The sequence below is a fragment of the Podarcis gaigeae genome, assembly GCF_964106915.1.
Source record: "Podarcis gaigeae genome assembly, chromosome: 1".
NCBI classification, from domain to species: Eukaryota; Metazoa; Chordata; class Lepidosauria; order Squamata; family Lacertidae; genus Podarcis; species Podarcis gaigeae.
Genome location: NC_139678.1, coordinates 127,512,216 through 127,535,982, shown reverse-complemented (window position 1 = coordinate 127,535,982; position 23,767 = coordinate 127,512,216). Strand labels below are relative to the sequence as shown.

General features: G+C 41.1%; 1 protein-coding gene and 1 long non-coding RNA gene across 6 annotated transcripts in view; one reads left to right on the top strand and one right to left on the bottom strand.

Moving 5' to 3' along the window:
- The window catches only part of LOC310833764, a 334,495-nt gene that overhangs the window by 66,211 nt on the left and 244,517 nt on the right, over positions 1 to 23,767 (top strand). The gene's annotated exons all lie outside the window — the stretch shown is intronic.
- The window catches only part of BMPR2 (bone morphogenetic protein receptor type 2), an 88,859-nt gene that overhangs the window by 49,532 nt on the left and 15,560 nt on the right, over positions 1 to 23,767 (bottom strand). For all 5 annotated transcript variants that reach the window (XM_083706161.1, XM_083706159.1, XM_083706163.1 and 2 more), the window contains exon 3: positions 1,744 to 1,917. In XM_083706161.1, coding sequence (XP_083562287.1) covers positions 1,744 to 1,917 — 174 coding nt within the window. The remainder of the gene's footprint in view (positions 1 to 1,743; positions 1,918 to 23,767) is intronic.

The following is a 23,767-nucleotide window of genomic DNA, read 5'->3' as shown; positions in this document are numbered from 1 at the left end:
GGAGCTCTGTAAAAAGTAAAGGGTACTGTCTAAAGAGAAACGGGAGAATTAGGATGAATAATGGCATTACAAACTAAGAACTGCGAAATTCCAAAAAAAGATTAGTATGGATGATTTGTGGAAAGGTTGAAGGAAGTCACATTTAAAAATCTGTGAAAGTAACAATCGAATCTGTATATCTTATTTTTGTATTTTGAATTATGCAAACTAATAAAAATCATGCATTGAAAAAACTTCTAATTCATTGTTATTACCTATTACTATTTTCATTAAACATAAGCACTATGACCTTGTTTTTGCTTTCTGGTAATTTGTACAGTTTTATCTATTTCTACTTAGCAGCTCTATTAAGTTTATACTATGAATCACTAGCATATCAAACTTTAGATTGCCATGTATTAAAAATTTCTATAAAGTATGCTTGAAAAAATTGTGGCTTGGCATAATTGTAATGTTGCCCAGAAGCCTAATCATGATTAAGCTATTGGGAATGCCCTATGGACATGCACACGGCTTTCCCAAGTGAGTATCCTCCCCACCTTTTCAATTTGACCATTGACCATTAACTTACATTAATGCTAACCACCATTTGCAACAATGGATAGAAGCAGCTTTGCAAATTTGCTGATAACTATGGTCATCTTAACACCACTGAAGATGGAACTGTAGTTAGCTTTAGCTTGAGGAAGAGAGGGGGGGTGCAACAATGAACTGGGAAGGAGTCAGGAGTCATACAATTAAGAGAATCAGAGCTTTTTTCGGGGTGTGTCATAGACCATCTGTCCAATCCCCTGCTCAATTCAAGAGTCCCAGAACTAGAGCATCTTCAATATATGGCTAGCCAACCTTTGCTTGAAGAACTCTAGTGAGGAAGAACTCACCACTCCTCTAAGTAATTGATCCCACTGTTGAACTGTTCAATAAGTTTCTCCTAATGTTCAAATGAAATATATTCTCCTGTAAATTAAGCCCAGTCCTGGCCTTTGTGGCAGCAGAGAACTGAGAAGAGTTATGTCTGCACTCAGCTGCCCTTCAAAATGAGGGACATTTGTTTGTAGATTCCTTTGCGATCAGAAGGCAGTACAGGGGTACCTTGTTTTGAGTCGGGGATCCGTTCCAGAGCCCTGGACACTCAACGAAAGGGATGCTCGACAAAGCGCCGCTCTGCGCATGTGCGCGAGCGGCAAACCTGGAAGTATCCCGTTCCGGTACTTCTGGGTTTGCCACGGATGTTCGCCAAAATGGACGGTCGATAGGGCGGACGTTCACGGAGGTATTAAGGTAAAGGTTAAGGTACCCCTGAACTTTAGGTCCAGTCGCGGACGACTCTGGGGTTTGCGGCGCTCATCTCGCTTTATTGGCCGAGGGAGCCAGTGTACAGCTTCCGGGTCATGTGGCCAGCATGACTAAGCCGCTTCTGGCGAACCAGAGCAGCGCACAGAAACGCCGTTTACCTTCCCGCCAGAGCGGTCCCTATTTATCTACTTGCACTTTGATGTGATTTCAAACTGCTAGGTTGGCAGGAGCTGGGACCGAACAACGGGAGCTCACCCCGTCACAGGGATTCAAACCGCCGACCTTCTGATCGGCAGGCCCTAGGCTCTGTGGTTTATGAGAAGATACATGTCTAAAAGTTTTACAAAAAAACTGCTACCTGCCTCTGAATATTAAGACCTTTGTGACAAATAGATTAAGTTATGTTTGTTGTCATTATTGCTGAATGCCATTATTGTTGAATGTTACCTTGTTTCACAAGATGGATCTCTCCTTCACGTGTTTTCTCCCACAGACCATAGCAGGTGTTGCCTTTCATACACAAAACTGTACCATTCTCTTGAGAAATTCGACTTTCGCTAATTCCATGATCATTTTGGTACTGGTCCCTAAATGCACATGTCGTCTCTTCACTCTGTGCAGCTAAACAAGAAAACAAAAACAGGCAAGTTTACAAACCAGATTGTGGCACTGATTGTTGACAAAACTAGAAGACAAAAATATAGTTGAAGAAACTAGAAGAGTCATTTTCAGGGCTGGCCCTTTCATTAGGAAGAGTGAGGTAGCCACCTCAAGTAGCTGATTTTGTTATCATTAAAGGGCAAACAGAACAGACAGAGGTGCTGGTAAGTTTTTAAGTGACACTGAGTACTACAGCAGAAAAAAGCACTTAAAAGTGGCCTGCAGCAACATCACAAGCTTGGTACATTTTATGGTATTCATAAATGAAGATGCTTTAAATATTCAGAAACCGGATGAATAGGAATACATTCAGTCCCAGGCCACATTATCAGTAAATCTTAGATCATCATCATAATTAGTCTTCCCACTGAACATACATCTCCCTTGAGCTAGAATATTAAAAGATCAAAATGTCTTAAGATCCCAGAAATTCAAAGGAATTTTTGTCCACTTTTCTTTTTGATACACTCCAGAAATTAGGCCATACCTCATCAAAACAACCCTATATAATTATTGCATTAGAAAGAAAGACTCTTCGGAATGAAAGAAGCATTTAAAGTCCTTAAACTAGTGCACAGAATTTAAACTGGTTGAATCAATCAAAGCAAAATGCCTATTTTGTGCATTTCCAGATTTTTCATAGATAAATATTCACTGGGTTGCCATGCCTGAGCAAAACATTGTGTAATAATGTATCATAAAACAAAGGGACTGGATAATAATGATCCATAAGTGACTGCCTTATTAAAATAGTGAAAGGGAAAATACACTAATGCGAAATTATTATTTTTTGCTTTAAATCACAATTTTGCCACTTTCTAGCATCAAAGAAAAAATATGCGAATTTTCTGTAAAGGAAGAAATACACACTAGCATTAACGTAGCATTTTTGACAGCAAATATCACAGTTCATATGTTCATTGTGCCTTTCAATATATATTCTTTCCACAAAATAATTTTGACATTAATGACCTAGAGTAAATAGAGTCAAATCAGATTTGAACTTGAACTATACTCAGCAACAAAGTTCAGCCTCTTTAGCAAAGCTACCTGCTGATTCTATTCTTCTGTTTTCACCTTTATATATGCTACGACAAGAATCTGCATGTAAATCTTCACCTACCATTTAGGCTATAAAAGCAATTAAAGAGGGAAGGCTTTCCAACAACTCTACCAAAATCACTGTGTATACATAGTCTCTTGCAGCAAAAACAATCAAAACTTTGTGGCCCTTGAAAGCCTAACAAATCTATTTGCGTGGCGAGGCCCTGGGCCCACAGTTCCCACAGAAATAAACATACAAGCACAAATATGTTGGATTAATGGGATAAATTAGGCCACAACTTTATTGGTTAGAGATGTGAGCAGTTTGGCTTAGGCAACTGGGTGAAGCAAGACTATATCCTGACTCCTGCCCGGCTGCAGGAAGTCTTGAAAGAGTCAACCATCCATAGCGGGAGCCTTGTGATATATATCAATTAAAAACTCCCCCAGGGTCACCGATGGGGTCGTGGCATGACCCTAACCCATGACCAGGCTTTGGACAGGAACCACACACCTGGATCCCTTTAATGGGACACCCTTAGCGTGGAGGGGCAGGTAGAGGCAACAGCTCCCCCTCCCATAACAAGGCTTAAAGGTAAAGGGACCCCTGACCATTAAGTCCAGTCACGGACGACTCTGAGGTTGCAGCGCTCATCTCGCTTTATTGGCCGAGGGAGCCGGCATACAGCTTCCGGGTCATGTGGCCAGCATGACTAAGCTGCTTCTGGCAAACCAGAGCAGTGCACAGAAACACCGTTTACCTTCCCACCGTACCTATTTATCTACTTGCACTTTGACGTGCTTTCGAACTGCTAGGTTGGCAGGAGCAGGGACCAAGCAACGGGAGCTCACCCCGTCGCGGGGATTTGAACCTCCAACCTTCTGATCAGCAAGTCTTAGGCTCTGTGGTTTAATCCACAGCGCCACCTGCTTACCCAATGCCTCACCTTACAAAGTTGTGTTGATTGCTACAAGGTAGGCAAAAACCAAATGGCTGGAGCCAATTTGCCAAGTGGACAAATTCCTACCCGGCCCCAACAACCAGGCGACCGAGATTAGTCATAGCAAGGCCATAGTCAAGCAACGCAAGAAAGAGGGTGAGTGGGCTGGCAGATGCACCAAAGTAGATGATAGGTTAGCCGGGGGGCATGACGCGGCTGGGCATCCTAGTGACATGGGCAGCATCCCTCTGTCCACTGCTGGGTAACTGAGGTCCTGGAACCCCTCCTGCAATGCAGCCCCCCTGGAAAAGGGGAGCTGTATTGTGTGGTGAGGCCCGGGGCCCTGCAATTCCCACAGACAGGAACCACATAATGTGAAATCTTAGTTGGCAGATATATAAATGGGGAATAATGTAAGGTAGGAACTGAATGGCAATGAGGTGCAAAATTTAGAAAAAAGACCTTCAGCTAAGATTTCACTTCATGCATCTGATGAGGTAGTCTTGGGCCCCTGAGAGCTTATGCCAGAATACATTTGTTAGGCTTTCAGGGGCCCAAAGAATGCTGTTTTTACTACAAGAGACTAATGCAGAAACATTTAGGCTTTATGCACACAATGATTTCTGTGGAGGAAATGACAAGGCTTCTTCTCTCACTGTTAAAGTAACAGAAAACCTGTTTCTATTACTATAACAATACAAACATAATTAAGGACCATAGACCCTAATTAGCACAAACCGTGATTTCTGATTCTGGTTTGCTATCAAAGCACAAGCTATAGTTTTCAGAGCCATGTTCGACATAAGGAATAAGCCAAATGGCAACCTGTTCTCTTCTCTTAAAAAAGAAAATAAGCTGAAGCTGATGTCCACTCTATTCATATATAAGGGTAGCACATACGACTATTTCATTGACATGAAAGGAAGCTGAGTTTTCTTTGTTGTTTTTTTACAGAGCTATATAGGGTAAGCATTACTGCTGAATGTACTAAAGGGGGGAGGGGGAGAAACATCATAAAAAGTGTTTCAAGCTAGTGTGGAGAATGTGTTACTCCTCATAGGAATTATACAAAGGGGCCCCACCCAAGAGTACTGCATTTGTATTATAAAAAGCGCCAAAACCAGTTTGACCAGAGACTATGGCAAGGTAATTGGCAGCCCTATTATGCAATTTCCAAATATCTGAAAATAACACTGCAGCATAAACTCATTTAAAAGTTTTTTTTTTAATTGTGACACCTCTTGCTGATAGAGCACCCAACACTATATTTACAAAGCAGAAGATTCACAGCATAAGTTGTCCTACACAAGACAGCAATGGATAACAATGTGTGGTGGTATTTGATAGCACTGATGGTCTAGGAACTTCATGTCACATACCTTCCCGTTATCTTACACATTATTTAAGTATTCTGCAAAAAATATATCTTGCTGCGGCACATTACATGCTCAGAAATTGTCTTGACTACTAATGTAACCTTCCCCACTCCTGCCTTTCAGACATTTCTGAAGACAAAGGATTGCTCTTGCCTTGGTTTAAATAATAACTGTAGATCTCTCTCTCTCTCTCTCTCTCTCTCTCTCTCTCTCTCTCTCTCTCACACACACACACACACAATTTTATTCTCAAGAACAGATGCTTTGTGCCTGGAATGCTCAGCTGTCCTGTATTTTCTGATCCTTGGCACTGACTGCCAAAGAAACAAAGAAAGGATGTTGTTTCTATCTTCAGTAACAAAGGACAACACAGTTCCATGTGTAAATGTTAAGTATTTATGCTGTGACTCAAGCAAAGGAGGAAATTCACACATTTCACTAAGTGCAAATTATTTGCTCCTTATGAAATCTTGACTTGTGCAACTGTACACATAAATTAAAAGGATAAGAACTGGAGTTCTGCATCAAAGTGTTACAGTGTAATTAATATTCAAGCCACTCCATTACATTTCCTGAGCCCCAATTTTCCTCCCCACCACCCCAGTTAGTCATGTTAGCATTTCATGACAACTAAACATACGTGTACACATCTGAAGCTTAATTAAAATCTTTTGGGGTTTCTCCCCAGTGGTCTCTATGGGTGCTCTATCTTCAGTCCCTGGGGACACTTTAAAATAACTTCTCAGTGTGAAACCAGATATTCAAAAGTTTTGCTGAGGGCTAATCTTTGGGAAAACACTTGCATCAAGAACCTGATAAATAACTGCTCCTGCATGGAAATAGTTAGGATACCCTGGAAACAATTTACATAATAGCAGCAGCAGATTCTTTTTTCACCACAACCATGGAAAGTGCTTCTGTCTGAGAGTGTGTAGTTGAAGGGTAAACCAGGTTAGATATTAAGTTACTGCATGAGTGCATTGTATTCCCAGATCAGCGATGGCATACCACACTAAGAAAATTATTTCTAAATATCTGAACTGACGCACAATCTTTCATAATCACTTTGGAAGCAAGAGTCAGTCACAGTATTGAAAGACAAGATATTGGATTATTTAGTCCAACTCCTGTTCTAAAATAAAGGATTATATACCTAATTCATGTCTGGAAGAAGTACCCAACATTTTATTAAAATCACCTAGGAAGCTCAGACATCCTTCCTGAGCAGTTTATTCCACTGCAAAGCTGCTCTAAAATCACTATATTGCAATTTAAGGTTTTTGCTGTTTTAACAGGGTATGATGCAAAAACTTGGGCAAGCAAGTGATCTGCCACTTCTTTCAGACCATCATTCTCAAATACATTGCCATTGTAATCTTCTTATTTGAACAAAATGTGCCTATTTTTCCTCAGTTTTCCTTCTCAACCTGATTTTCTGAAACAAATCATCTTGATAACTTGTCTCTTGAGCAACAAGCTCCTTGAATTCTTTTGACCAGAATTGAATGCAAGCCTGCATTAAGTCTTACTAGAGCTGCAGCACTATCCTTACTTGCCAAAATCTTGGAAATAATGCTTTTGTTAATACAATTTTAAAAAGCACTGATATTTGGGGTCACATCATCACATTGTTAATTCATGCACAGTTTCTTATCCATTGTAGCATCTGAATTACTGAGAGGAGCAGCTGTCTGGCCTCTTAGCACCCTTCTTATATTTATTCTTATATTTATATTATATTCTTTTCACCTCTTCTCATTTTCACATTTGACATTGTTGAGCTTGGTTTTGTTATTATCTACCCAACTCAGCAGTGTTTAAAATATTATATTAATCGCCAAGATCTAGTCTGCTAAGTGATATTAATTGTATCATGAATTCACAGCCCCTCAGAATTTATGAGATTTTCCACACAGTTCCAACCTGGAAACTTTATCCTATATTGCTTCTTCCTCATATATCCACGTTGTATTATTCCTTCCTATTGCTGGTGTTCGGCTTTATTTTACATCACTAGGCTATGGTAACTGGGCCCACATCAGTCCATAGGGTGATATCCAACTGTGGCCATCCCCAGTGAAACAGATCTGCACACCTTAATTTTTTTCAACACGTTGCCAGCTTAATTATTTTTATTATTTGCTCCAATGTTTCCCCAAATGCAGACAAATGCAGTCAAACTAGCAAGCTTACACATTCCATGGGTGGTTTGCTTCCCCTCATCTAAACATAAGACATGGTATCGCAGGTCTGCGTAACTTCTAACGAACCAATCTGAACACAGCTCTCCAGTCATTTACCGTGGCCTGACAGTTCCCCTATTTTTAAAGTCCCAAACAGACTGCAAAAAGAAGTTTAAGCAAGCTTCGGGTGAGCAACCAAATATGAATGTTCTTTCCCCAGATTTTAAAGTTGATAAACCTACCCTGCCTTTAAGGAAGGGAGACAGAAGACAATGTTGGGAAAGCAGATGGAGAAGTTTGGTTGCATAAGTAAAAAATCCTTGTTCTAGCAGAAGCACTTTGCTGCATACTGACCAATATGCATCCTAAGGAGATATTACCACACAATTGCTTCTCTGAGAAGGAGCTATGCTTGTTGGATATATCAAATTACAGTAGCGGAATCCCTATTTTTAGGGCAACAACAGAAGTTATAATAAAAGCAAGGCATTTTCCAGCAGCTTAGTTATATGAAATCTCAAATTGCTTCATGAAGTACTTACAAGTAATAGTTTTAGAACTGTAGCTACTGAATCCAAACCAGATTACTGCCTTTGGTTTCATAGATTATTCATTAATATTGAAACAGTACTTTAATGACTTGATGCTTACAGGAAAACGGTATGTTGTAGAATTTCTTCTGAGCTCCCTTCTTCCAGGAAGGAAACATGTTCTCTATTTTACATGAGTAAAATGCTTTGATTTCAGGGAGTCAGAAGAGTATTTAGGATGAAAATGCTTTGGAAATGTATGACACTTCTTTTTCCATTAACCATTTTCTGAAAGTTTAATTAACCAGACACTGGTTTCAGAGATTTATCAGCTGAGTTCTGCTCATGGAACTCTCACATGAATGGAGGGGGTGGCAGCAATTTTTTTTTTCTGATTTCCCCCTACAGCCTTTAGCAAAAGACTGTCCAGGAGGGCTGATGGAATTCTATGAAACAATACAAGCATGGTGTGAGAGCATGCAGGGGGAAATGGGCAACTGGTAAAGAATGCCTCCATCCCTCCTGTTTCTTCAGCCCTTTCTGGGTTGCAGTTCACGGAAGGACTCCTTGCATTCAGGGAAAACTGTGATGGATCCAATACATTAGGCTTTAATAAATAAAATGTGATATTTTTTATATTTTTCTTCATGAATCATAACTACTAGAATTTGGAAAAAATGATTTCCCTTACTACTACTACTACTACTACTGCTACTACTACTAAATAGAAAGACTATTTTAATAGAACTGCAAAGAAGTTCCGATGAAGGTTTTTGTTAAGTTTCACTTTGAACACTTGACAGTTGGAATTTTGGTTTAAAAAAACAACAAAAAACATTGAACAAAACCAATTTCCTCTTCAAAATACATAACAGAGCATTCTCTGTTATTTTCCTATCTGCGTCATTCCTAAGAGGAAACTGGAATTCAAAATGCCCAGCAACAGAGCTATAAATTCATTGGCTTCAGAGTGCAGGTACCAAAAATGTGCTCTGCAACTCTCATCAGCTGCAGATAGCATCATCAATGGCCAGGGAAGATGAAAGTTGGAGTTCAATGACCTCTGGAGAGAACCATGTTGGCTACCCTTGCACCAAAGGAAGAAAGGACTGATTCCTCATTAAGATAGAAAATTGTCACATCTAAACAAGTTCCCCATTCTTTCCATGGAATGTGCACTTCCTTTTACAAACCGGTATTTTTAATCCCCCCCCCCTTCTCTTCCTTCTCCTTCCAATTCCATTGTTTATCAAGAAGTGCTAGCTATTCACATATATTTACACCAGTGACTTGTCCTGAATTAGTAATGTCTGCATTAGTCAAAAGCAAAATAATAGCTCTATTTCATACCTCTTGCATCAATGTTCCTGGAAAATGATAATCAGAATTCTACCACCACTGTTTCTTAAAGTTATCTTAATATAGATGTGAGATTAACAAGGAGGGCTCTTTTTTCATAGTTGTGGTAACTGTGAAATAATGAAATGCAACGTATTTATTTTCCACATTAATACATATGAAGGTTTAATATCTGAGAAAGGAAAGGCCTTCTCTCAGTCCCATCACCCTCACAGGCACATTTAGCGGGGCGGGGGGGCTCAGGAGATGGCCTTCTCAGTCACTGCTCCCAGATTTTTGGTGTGTGATTATTTGCTTTTCCAAAATATAAACATACAACAAAAACAATTCCAAATCTAATTGTCGAGATTATTCTGAATCTCCTGACATTCCCCCCATCCCTTCCATTGATTCTATTTTCAACTGCATATCAATACTTCTCAGATTTTTCATCTTCCTAAATTATCTATACATTCTGTTAGATTACAAGTGTGTTTAAAATCCTGCTAATGTTTTGACCTGTTTACAATGATTTTGTATATACATTATAAACATTTCCCATTCTTTTTAAAAGTTCTTGTCTTCTTGATTCCTGAGCTTCCCAGTTAGTTTTGCCATTTCGGCATAATCCATCAACTTAATTTGCCATTCTTCTCTGGTCCAGGGTTGTAAAGACTGCAGATAGAATAATTGGGTGCACTCTTCCCATCTTAGATCAAATCTATGCTGTCAGGTGCCATAAGAAAGCGGCAGAGATAGCGCGGGATAGTACGCACCCCGGAAATGATCTCTTTCAGCTTCTGCCTTCTGGAAGAAGGTATAGGGTTATAAAGGCCAGGACTAGCCACCTGAGAAACAGTTTCTACGCAAATGCAATTCTGGTTCTAAACGCAGCTTAAGGGGTCTCTATAGTACAGTGTATTTTAAAATGGGGTTTCAGAGTTTTTAGGGGTTTTTGAATGTTTTATGTAGTTTTTCAATTTCATTGTTCTGCATGGGACAATGACAATAAAGATATCGTATATCATGTATATCGTATATATCGTATATCGTATATGGTTGGGGTTGTTTCTTCCTTCCATCTCTGGGCTAGTAACATCCAAGCGGCCGTTGTCACATACATAAACAACTGCTTCCAGATTTTGGAACTCCCTCTCTAGGGAAGCTAGACTGCCTCCCTACTTGCTGCCCTGCTGCCAGCAGGTGAAGCCATTTTTGTTCCAGCAGGTTTTTGGGAACTGACTGCTTTTAAAGAGGCTTTTTTGGGGGGCGGGGGGTGTCAAAATAATGGAAAAGTAATGACACATTATAAAAAAACCTAAATATGCTTAAAGTCACTTGAAGTGATAAAAGATAATTTAGTATGAATTAAACTATGTTAAGTTTATCAGTTTTGCAAACATTATTTAAACTCTATTGCTCTGTTTAAATGTGATGACAGCCCATTGCTTCACAATCATGCTAAAATGTAATAAGAATCTGAGCCACATAGTAGCTGCATAGCATTTATCAGAATGGGAAGAAATTGAACGTCTTATCTTTGCCTTGGACTACACTTCATGAACTTTTCTTAGGCTGGCTTTTGCTTATCAGAGCTGCACTTGTAACGAACACAGGAAATACTACGGGGGGAAAGTAAAATGCTGCCGCCTTCCAGATGAGAAGAATTACTCAAGGACAAAACAATCTCTTATTTTCTTTTTAAAAATCATTTCAGGATACAATTGTAATTTCTTCCATTGGTACATTTTTCTGGGATAAGTTATAGATAACCTTAATTTATTTTTCTAATAAAGCAGGTAGCTTTCTAATGCTTTATAGACTAATGCTGTGCTTGGGAAGCCTGCACAGCTAAAGCATCCCTCCTCCGAAGAAACAATAATTTGTTGCACAGGAACCCAAGAAGAGATCCTTCTAATATATATGCCCTCTCCTCTCAGGGCAAAATAATAATTGCCCCAAGCAGCAATCTACAAAAGTTTCCATGCTGCCATAGGTACCTCCATATTAGGGGGCTTCCACCACCCACCCCTCTGTCAACAAAAGTTAAGGTAGGGTGATATTTACTAGTTTTTGTCTTCATCAGAACATCTTAAAGAATTATACATATGCCAGGCATGTAAGCTGAACATCATAACATGCTCAAAATGTTAGGATACAACATCCCATCAATTAGCACATCCCATCAGATGTCAAAAAGGTAAACAACTACACAACTTTCTGAAGACATCTCAAGGAATCCCTGTATCGGGAAGTTTTTAATGTTCGGTATTTGCTGTGTTTTTAATATGTTGGCAGCCACCCAGATGGGCAGAGTATAAGTAATAAATTCTTGTTATTGTTATTTTGAACCTACGCTTTTATTTTATATCATACTCCACTTAGGTCTCTCCCCCCCCCCATCCCCTAATCATTACTTTTCTAAAATAAACTCTCCATCATATGGAATGCTGGAGCTTGGCTAGCTGTTTTAGCCCACTGGGTTTCATCTACCACAAACTAGGCGCATTGCCAACACACTCTGTGCGAACAGTTCTGTGTAAACAGGGAGTAAAAGAAAAGATGGGCTTCCTCCCAGTTCCCCCAATCCCAGGATAAAAGCCTAAAGGTTGGGGAGGCCCATGCCCCCAATTGGCTCAGAGGCTCATAAGCCAGGGTGGTGTCAGTACTACCAGTAGTAGTCAGAGCCATGAGCGATGCTTTCCTTCCTTGCAAAGTACCGGTAGATGTGCACAATGAGGAGCTGGGATGGGGGCAGGGTGTTATCTCCACAGTTGTGCTACACCTCTGAGGTGCTCCAAGTGCAAAGTTTTTTTAAAAAATTAAGTACACGAAATAGTGTGGCCATGGGAGAAGGAGCCATCTTGCTTTGCACCAGTGATGTCAGACATTAACCAATAAGTGCCTATGACACATGAGCAATTATATTCCATACCAGACTCTCAAATGACACACTAACATGAGGAAAAGAGACCACATTTTCTTAGCAATGAGCATTGTGGTTTGCCACAGAAGTTGTTACCTTGAGGAAAGACATCTGGATCCCTTGCAACAAGTGCAATTTACTGCAGAGAAAGGCCTTAGAGGCAACACAACAGAATCAACTTTCATGGCCAGAATGCTGCTACAGTACACCTATTTCACGCAAGCTACTCTGTGTCCACTGCAGCCAAGCAATTTATACAATCAGAGCACCAGACAGCAACACTGGGTTGATCCATCTGAAATGGTTACATGTAAGTCCAGGCACAGGATTAAGGGTGATCTTACAAAACCTAAACACAACTGACTGCAAATGAATATGAAAGTATGGTGGAACAAAATGTTCTGCCGAACATCATTTCCAATCAACATCAAATGTTAATACATCCATATAGAGACACACAGCCCACATAAACGTGGCTGTCAAGTACAAAGCTGATATGTACCTACTGCAATCTAAGTAAACATAAATATAAACTGAGAAGTTACCTATCTTATGCAAGAAGAAATTCACAAATGTTTGCTTTGCTTAGTAGCCAGTCATTACAGGAGATCATGGTCGGCAATCTGTGCTGGGCTAAAGAGAGAGGCAGAGGGGAGGTCTGGCTGCAATTCTAACTTCCCCAAAGGTGATAGGTGGGTTAATGGGTGGGGAGAGGACAAAGCAGTGTCCTCAGCCTGCTGGCAAAGAGGAGTGCCATGAAGAGGATCACTGTGGCAGGGACCCAAGCTCTGACCAAGCAGGCAACAGGCTACAACTGGTGATAGCCAGAGTAGGGCCCTGAAATAGGGTCTTCCGTGGTTATTAGTGGAGCTGTGCCTCTCTCTTGCACCAGCCTGGAGCTGGTGAAGCAAAACAACAACAAACCTAAAACATGCACAGCCCTCTACTAAGATTGGCAGAAGCTGACAAGGCTTATGACATTGGTAGGCAAACCAAGGCCCAGGGGCCAGATCCGGCCCAATCGCCTTCTAAATCCAGCCCACAGATGGTCCGGGAATCAGCGTGTTTTTACATGAGTAGAATGTGTGCTTTTATTTAAAATGCATCTCTGGGTTATTTGTGGGGCATAGGAATTCATTCATCCCCCCAAAAATATAGTCCAGCCCTCCACAAGGTTTGAGAGACAGTGGACTGGCCCCCTGCTGAAAAAGTTTTGCTGACCCCTGGCTTATGACGTGGTGCTCTGCTGCTCCAATTGCCCTTGGGGTAAGGACTGATCTTCCCCTCTTGCCTCTCTCCAAAGCCCAATAAAAAGTGAGACTAGTTTAGGGCTGCCACCTTTGGTTTGACAAAATACAGGGCAGAATGGAGTGGGGACTGCATACCCCACAAGTGTGCTCGACCGGGACATCTAAATTTTTATCATGAGAGCATGACAGCCATTTTGGTTGCCATGATCTCACACACTTTTGCAGCCCAATTTCCCCCTCTTCAGGTTTTTAAAACCATATATGGTGTTAGTGCTGCTGAGTGGCAACTTGGATCAGACTGTGACCTGGTAGTGGGTCAAAACACACCAGCTGAAGCCTAGTAGGTACCATTTTGACTAATTCAGGTGTGACTGCAACCATATGCCTATGCCTCTCTGATAAACTTTATTTTTGCTTCACCACTACCATCATTTATTGGACTTGTTGGTCACTTGTTACCTGAAGGTCTCCAAGCAACATACAACTCATTTAAACACACACACACAAATATGTAATACAAAACATGTACAAACACAGTATACAAATAAAAATTAATTCAATGAAAGGAAAGCATAGGCAGGTCTCCTCACCACTTAAACTCACAGCGATCCTTTGCAGTAGGTTAGGCTGTGAGATAGTGACTGGTTCAATATCATTAAATGTGGGGGGGGATTTGACCCAGGATCTACCCTGTCATCTACTACTACTACTACTACTACTACTACTACTACTACTAACAATGGTGATTTCTTGTGAATGCTATACAGTGGTGCCCCGCAAGACGAACGCCTCGCAAGACGAAAAATCCGCTAGACGTAAGGGTTTTCCGTTTTGGAGGCGCTTCGCAAAACGAATTTCTCTATGGGGTTGCTTCACAAGACGAAAAAATCTTGCGTCCCCCGGCAGTTTTTTTTTTGCTTTTTTCGCCCTTTTCCTAAGCCGCTTATCAGCTGTTCCGCTGATAAGCCGCTTAACAGCTGATCGCTGGAAGCCGCTTGACAGCTCTAGCACTAATCCGCTAAGCTGTCAATGGGCTTGCTTCGCAAGACGAAAAAACCGCTAGACGAAGAGAATAGCGGAACGGATTCTTTTCGTCTAGCGAGGCACCACTGTATTGCTATTTGGAGATCCTCCAGTTATGACAAATAATGCAGCTTAATTTACAAGGTAGAAACGAGCTTTTAAAAAGTTGGCAGGGCAGGTGCAGCATGCCATATAAAGTGACTACTGCAGAGATAGAGAGTGAGGGGTTTTCATTCTTACCACTGCTATCAGAAGGCCCCACGATGCAATAATAATAAAAGTGTAGGCTGCCACTTACACAATGATTCCACACGAACACCCCTACTCTATGGCATATTTGACTGGAGTCCCAATCCTAAAATACGGTGCTTTATGACAAAAATAGAGAGTTTCATTTCTATTCTAAATGTGAGGTGGTGTTCCACCAACTACTATGATACCAGGAATTTTGTTCAGAATTTTACATGTATTCATTGTATAGTAGACATTTAGTTACTTTACTTGTTAAACGAACGTATTATTCATAAATGAACAAGCAAAATACATACAAAGTATGCAAAAATAAAGAGGTTTAGCTTCTACAAAGCTATTTTGTTCAAACCAACTTCATTAATCCACATTAGTTTACATTACAAAGAATCTTAAACAATAGACTGTCCAACAGTCCCTAGAGACCCCCAGCTAACTGGAATAAAGTTCACTTCCCAGAAGACAGAGGGACTCCTGTTCTGCTTCAGCTCTTTCTCAGCAAGTAGCATGAATCTATTAAGCAATCTGTTGCTATACAAAAAGCAACACTGTTTTATCAACACACAGTTCTTGTAATTGCAGTTTATCTTGTTTCACTAGCTTAAATGAGATGGGAATACGCTAAATTTGAAGAGAGATGTTATTCCTCACATCTGAATGTAAGTTCAGCAATAAGCTGTTAAGCAATACCATTAATGAACAATACCATTAATGAACAAATTATACTTTACCAAACTCATAATACCTCTAAATTATTTAATATGTTTAATCAATGTAAACAAATATAATTGCATAAAACATAATATCCCATGAACATGGTGGGCGGGAGAAAAAACACAGGAATACAATAAGCACATACAAAATGCAAATTACCTGGTTTTTTAGAATTTGTGAATGCACCAGATTTTTAATTTATCATGTGCTCTCCAAGCTGTTATGATGAATAACTTTAATCGCTTAAATAAAACATGTGTAGTACTAAGGGTCACAAACATTACAATTAATAGCACACATGGACAATATCTGAGAGAACTCCCAGATTTCCAACTGCGCTGCAGAGATAAGAGAACATGGTTCAAAATTCTTGACATCAATTCACAACTCTTTTCACCAGAAAGCCACTTCTCAAAGCTTAAGATAGACTTAGGCTGTTAATTTGCAAAACAAATCAGCTAACATAAACAAATACCATCTCTTGCAGCTGCCTAACATCACACTGCAGCCAATTTTTTTTTTCAGTCACTGAAAGCTTCAAAAAAAAGGCATGAGAGGACAGGAACAGCCTCACAGCGTATCCAAGTAACAAACTCTTCATGCCATTTGGTCAGCCTAACGCACATTAGAAGCACACAGCCCCGCAGCTACCGGTACTTAGCTTTAATAACTAGGTTTCAGTGTACAATTTTGCATCTCAGTTGCTCCATTCAAACACAAATCTTTCAGGTCACGTTTACTTTCTTACGTATTGCCTTATGCAAGATGCAAAATATTAACTATCAATCCTCTAATAAATGCATAAAACATCATTTTAGAAATCACTTATTGCAGGGGTCAGCAAACTTTCCACTGTCCCTCAGACCTTGTTGGAGGCCAGACTATTTTTTTGGGGGGGGACGACGACAAATTCCTATGCCCCACAAATACCCCAGAGATGCATTTTAAATAAAAGCACACATTCTACCCATTTAAATAAAAGCACACATTCTAAAAACACCAGGCAGGCCCCACAAATAACCCAGAGATGCATTTTAAATAAAAGGACACATGTAAAGGACTCATGTAAAAACACGCTGATTCCCAGACTGTCCGCGGGCCAGATTTAGAAGGCGAATGGGCTGGATCTGGCCCCCGGGCCTTACTTTGCCTTAGTTACCCATGTTGTACTGTATATCAATCAAGTAGAATTAAAAACACTCAGGGTCTCCAATACTAAATTTCATGTACTTTCCTCTCTCATATACTCTTTTCACACTTCTATTTTCTGCATTTAGCCACCCCTTCCCCCAGCTGCATATTTTTTTTACAAAGCATTGTTATTCCATGAGCAATTTTAAAAAAAATTGGTTGACAACTCAAGGGGTGTGTGGGTAATCATATGCCTTTTCGTGACTATTAAAAAACTAGCATCTGGATCTTGGAAAAGAAACATTTCTTATACATGGCTATACAGAACTTAATACAAAATATTAATTCCTAACTAAACCTGGTGGGTGAAACTGCAAGTTCTTAACCCAAGGTACCACTGTACAGCTAAGTGAGGCTATAGGCTTATGTCTCCCACACCCAAACCCTACATTCTTGGCAGTGCAGTTCACTGACTCTCCACGTCTAACATGTATGTCACAAACCTCATGTCATAAGGTCAAATTAGGTATTGCTACCATAATCAGAATGAAGTTTTCTCAATATGAATGGAGTTTCCTAGATCTTACAGTTCAGACTGAAATATTCTGGCAACTATCAAGAAAATAGTATTTTTACTATCTCAGTTATAAAGGCTATGCTTCCTGACATAATAGTCAATGTACAAAGTTAATAGCTTGCTGTGCATGTCTCTTTACAAATATGTAAATCTATATTACAATTTCACCCATAAAATGGATAGTTTTTAATTGAATGACCCGTTCTGGGGGCTGGGGTCGGGGGAAGCTCGGGCTTGCCCCGCCCCCAGCCGCGCAAGCTCCCAGAGCGATGCCAAAGCTGCGCTCAGCTTCGGCATCGCTCTGGCTCCTGTTCTGGGGGCTGGGGGCTAGGGCTTCCCCCGCCCCAGCCCCGCGCCTGGGTGGGGAAAAATAATAATTCCCCCCTTTATTTCCCCCCCCCCAAATCTAGGTGTGTCCTATGGGCCGGTGTGTCCTATAGGGCAAAAAATACGGTACTTTATATTTGATTTTAAAATATTAAGCATCATACACTTTGACTGCTTCAGTTCACTCACTGCATCACTCACTTTCTTATAATTATACAATTTTAAAAAATCTCTTTTACTGCTTCTAAAAATGGGGCTAAAGTAACTACAAGTTCAAAATGACAGGGGAAAGCATCACATATAGTTGGCAAATGGAATCACATTCTCTTATCAAGCAAATTCTTAACAATCTGAATTCATGCGTAGGCATGTCTGGAAAAACTATTTGCTATACCTAGGCTTTATCCAGAATTTGGACAGACAGGCTCAAATGTTTGGGGCATGATCCTTCAAAAGGCTATGTAAAAAATTCAAAATTATTCAGGACACAGCACCATTTTTTAAAATAATCTGTTTGTCTACATCAACTTCAGCAGTTAAAAGTTATGAGTGGTTGGTCTTCAAACCATTCAAAAACTGCAGATGAGGAAACTGCTGGACTAAAAAAATGGAAGGGCTCCAGAAAGACTCTTCTATTAGTAGTGCAGTATACAGGTCTGCTGGAAAATAAGTGTCAATGAGTTCAGAGGGGCTTACTCCCAAGTAAGTGGGCATAGGACTAAGACCACACTATAGAAACACTTGCTAAAGACAAGTAGCTAGAATGAGTAGCTAAAATTAAGTTCTAGTAAAATTCAATTCCTAATCTAATCTTTATTATGACCTTGTTTTGATTTGGCAGTGTAAAAGTCGAGATGAGTAGCTGATATTTGGTTCTAGTAAAACTCAATTCCTAATCTAATCTTTTCTACGACCTTGTTTAAATTTGGCAGTGAGCAAAGTAAGAACACGCAGCTGTGCTCAGGATGCAGTTAAGAGACTACAGGAGTCAAAATATTAGCTACCCTTTAACAAGGTACTTCCTAAAAATTCACAAAGCTTGTAACATTTACAGTGGTACCTCTCGCTGCAGACACGATCCGTTCAAGGGTGCCGTTTGCACCCTGAAAAATTCGCAACTAGCGGGTGCTTCTGCGCAAGCATAGAACGCGATAGAGAGCTTCTGCACATGTGTGAAACACATAGAATGCTTCTGCACGTGCGCGACAAAATCCAAAACTAAACATTTCCAGGTTTGCTGCGTTCGCAAGCTGAAAAGACGCAACATGAACCTAACACAACATGAGGTATGACTGTACTGTAAAACTTGACTAGTAGAATTTTGCAGCCACGCAGGAGATGAAATAGATAAAAAGTAAAGGTAAAGGTACCCCTGCCCGTACGGGCCAGTCGTATCCGACTCTAGGGTTGTGTGCCCATCTCACTTAAGAGGCCGGGGGCCAGCGCTGTCCGCAGACACTTCCGGGTCAATAGATACATACTTTTAAATATCCTTTCTGTACACCAATAGCTTAACCCAACTACCACCATTTGTATAAATGCTATTGATACATACTGATACAGAGTTAAAGAAAAGTCACTAGAATAATGTGCTTTTATCTAAAGATACTGTACTTAGACTTTTAATACGACAGGCACCAATATATTCTTATGCACAGTTAGCCTTCAAGTTTAGTTATAAAACTATGATTTTAAAAATTACCAGTCCATTGACTTACCCTTAAATGTCCCCACTCCATTGAATGGATTAGCTAATGTTTCTGTAAGGCTTTATACCCTCTTTCAGCTATATCTTATCACCAAAATCTCTTCAACCTCCATTTCTCATCTTCATTTGCTCAATGTTCTGTTTTTATCAAAGGTCCATTCAGAGTCCATGACATTCACAGGCACTGCTGCTTCTGAATTCCTTCCTGCAGTCTTCTAAGCTTAGACGATTAATTAAGAGAGAAATATGCATCCTCAGATCAGATTTTTAGGGAACATGGTGGGCTGTGGGGAGAGTGGTGGATAAAATGACCTCCCCTATTCTACCAGTGGAATTCCTCCACTAGATCATAATCCTTCTGCCAATGAAAGGAACCCTTCTGTTCACAGAAGGCCAAGCCTGGACCCAACTCCTTGTGTCTGCTGATTACAAAAATAGATTTACAGGGGAAACCACACTGACTATGAAATATCCGAAGCTCACCTAAATGACAGAATTATGATCTATTGTCTTGACTTGTATTTGTGTGATAACTGCTGGCAACAGTTGCCCATACTTGCTGGAACTATATTTTTATAACCAGTCACACAAAATTTTGCACTATCCAATCAGTATGCAGCTTGGCTCAGTTCCTCTAGAGGTATCTGATGTTCCCCAAGTCATCTAGACATATCTCACAGACATCTTTCTGCAACACAGGAGCTTCTTATTTACAGCACACTTTGCTACTGTGGGGACTGATCTGTGGTGGGTGAAGAGTCTTGCTTTGCAGCAAACTTCCAGCTCTATAATTCCCCGTAAATTCACTCCTGGAAAATTGTTGAAGTAAGACAGAAACCCTGTGCTTTTTTGCCAGCTGTGAAGCCTCTACAACATTCACGGAGTCAAAAACAAAAACAATATGATTTTAGGAATGAACTAGTAAACAATAAAATGCTGATCAATGCATACTAATGCATAGTAGCAAAACTCAATTATTATTTTTTCCTGACATTCAATGAAAGAAAACAGAAAAGACAGCATTATCACGGGAATATGTTTTTAACAAGTGCCACGATAACAAATAAAATCAAATCATCTTGCCGCAGACAAGAAGGGGGGTACAGAGTGCATGAATGGCAGCAAGAAGCTAAAGCGAAGGGAAGTAAATACCACCTCCTTTTGGGCCAGACTATAAAAGGCCCCAAACTACTCTCTGCTGAACGATACAGTGGCTATGTACTGGAGGCAGCAAAATATGCCTTCTTTGCTTCCTTCACTGCCACTGAGTAGGTTCAGAAATGAGCACTCACCAACATTCAATTGCATTCACTTGTTGTTTTCCTGCACTTGTGTTCAAGCCATCTCCCAGCCTGTTTCATTGCCATGAGCTTTGGAATATACCAATGAGCCATGTGGGCTCTACAAAGCAGAAGAGGGTGCTCAGGGGCACTCATGTCAACAGTCTAATCCACTCATATTGTATATTCCACCATTTGGTCAGGGCTGTTAAAGAGTATGTTTATATATTGCACCTTTTAATCATTTGTGGAAGCATTTAATATACACTAAAAGGTAAAGGGACCCCTGACCGTTAGGTCCAGTCGTGGATGATTCTGGGGTTGCGGTGCTCATCTCGCTTTATTGGCTAAGGGAGCTGGCGTACAGCTTCCGGGTCATGTGGCCAGCATTACTAATCCACTTCTGGCGAACCAGAGCAGCGCATGGAAACGCTGTTTACCTTCCCATAGGAGCAGTACCTATTTATCTACTTGCACTTTGACATGCTTTCGAACTGCTAGGTTGGCAGGAGCAGGGACCGAGCAACGGGAGCTCACCCCGCAGCGGGGATTCGAACCGCTGAACTTCCAATCGGCAAGCCCTAGGCTCTGTGGTTTAGACCAGTGTTTCCCAACCTTGGGCCTCCAGCTGTTTTTGAACTACAATTCCACAGGTCTTGCTAGCTAGGGATGATGGGAGTTGTAGGCCAAAAACATCTGGAAGCCCAAGGTTAGGAAACACTGGTTTAGACACAGCGCCACACGCTTCCCTCAATATACACTAGGTGCTGTAAATGAATAAAACACACAGCTCACAATCTTTATTTGTTACTATTCTGGAAATTACTACTATTGTATCATTTAATACCTTCTGCATATTTTTAACATGCTACACAGAACATAAAATATAGTATTAAATTAACCATCGGGCAAAATACAAAAACAGGCCTTATTGGTAGGAATTAACATATTTAATTATTGCATTGAACGCTGAATCCTATTTACACTTATCTGAGAATAACAACACAGAGGGACTTCTGAGTAAATATGCATAGGATTGCACAACTAAAGAATCTATATAAACAGGTCACAAGGCAAAATTTCTTTGCTGTTAAAAGAGGTCAGACTTTTTAATAAATTACCTGTTCACACCACTCTCTTAACTACACTAAATCATACCTAGCACTACTAACAGAGAGAATTTAAACACAACAAGCCTACTTAGCAGCAAATCCATTAAAAAAATTTCTGTTGTAGGAATGGATCAGGAATAATTCAGAGCTGTGAAATCTGAGGAGAGAATGACTTGTGGTCTCCAAATATAATTGGTCCAAAGCCCTGAAGAGTTAACTCCATCTGAATTCAGCTATGGGGTGCAGTGCTCATCTCCGCTTTCAGACCAAGGGAGCCAGCGTTTGTCCACAGACAGCTTTTCTGGGTCATGTGGCCACCATGACTAAACCACTTATGCTGCAATGGGACACTGTGACAGAAATCAGAGTGCATGGAAATGCCATTTACCTTCCCGTCGCAGCGGTACCTATTTATCTACTTATGCTGCTATGCTTTTGAACTGCTAGGTTGGCAGGAGGTGGGAAAAAGCAACAGGAGCTCACTCTGTTGCATGGATTTGAACTGCAGACCTTATAACCGACGAGCCCAAGAAGCTCGGTGGTTTAGACCACAGTGCCACCTGCGTCTCTTAACGATGTATACCTAACACTTTTTGGGTATGCCTGAGAAGTAGAGTGTGAATGTGACTAACACGTGTATCATATGGGCATACTTGCAAGGCAGCAAGTTGTGAATGGCGTCAACACCCTACTGAGTACCGTATTTTTCGCTCTATAAGACGCATCTGACCATAAGACACACCTAGTTATAGAGGAGGAAAACAAGAAAAAAGTGTTCCCTCCCTCTCTGCGCAGCGCCCCTTCAGTGAAGTGGCAGGAGAAATGGAGCCCCTTCCCTCTTGCTCTCCTGGCTTCAGCGAAAGCAACACGAAGCCTCCTGAGCACAGCGAGAGCACTCCCGCTGCGCTCAGGAGGCTTTGGGAGGCTATCCCTGAAGCCAGGAGAGAAAGAGGGATCAGTGCACACCAATCCCTCTTGCTCTCCTGGCTTCAGCGAAAGATGCAGAGTCTGCATTCGCTCCATAAGATGCACACACATTCCCCCTTACTTTTTAGGAGGGGAAAAGTGCGTCTTATAGAGCGAAAAATACGATATATACTCAATGCCAAACACATACCGTATTTTTCGCCTTATAGGACACACTTTTCCCCCTCCAAAAATGAAGGGGAAATGTGTGTGCGTCCTATGGGGCGAATGCAGGCTTTCGCTGAAGCCTGGAGAGCGAGAGGGGTTGGTGCGCACCGACCCCTCTCGCTCTCCAGGCTTCGCAGACCTCTCCGCAAGCAGTGGGAGCGCTCCCGCTGCTTGCGGAGAGTTGCCTGCATGCCGAAGCCTGCGCGTGCTGAGATCAGCGCGTCCAGGCTTCGCGAACCTCTCCACAAGCAGCGGGAGCGCTCCTGCTGCTTGCAGAGAGTTGCCTGCATGCTGAAGCCTTCCCGCGCTGAGATCAGCGCGTCCAGGCTTCGCGGACCTCTCCGCAAGCAGCGGGAGCCAGCACTGGGCTCCCACGGCTTGCAGAGAGCTGCCTGTTTGGGGGCTGGGGTCGGGGGAAGCTCCCCCACCCCAGCCCCGCGCCTGGGGGAAAAATAATTCCCCCCCCTTTATTTCCCCCCCAAAAGAACTAGGTGCGCCTTATGGGACGGTGCGTCCTATAGGGCGAAAAATACGGTAATTGCCTCTTCACGATACAATAAAATGTGCCCCACATATTCAGTGAAACACACAAAGCTGTGAAGAAAATGTGGTAATGCACATTTGGAAATGGAGGAGTATAGAAAGATGGTAATGAAAATTCTGTCTGGATCTTGACAGGCAGCACACAAGTGAAGAGGCAACAAGGGGCTATTCTAGAGAGAGAAAATAGAAAATAATACCTAGTTTTTTTAATGAACTAGAAGTTGCTTATTAATAATGGGAGACCAAACAAAAGAAGAAAAATACGGAATGGTCACAACCACTATATTAGAGCCATTATTCACAATACCCTGGGGAGTAAAAATAGTGTAACTTTATATGTGGAAAAGAAACAACGAAGTATTTTGCATTTTATTACATATTACATTTCCAATGATCAGCAAACATGTTGACATCAGGCTATTTTT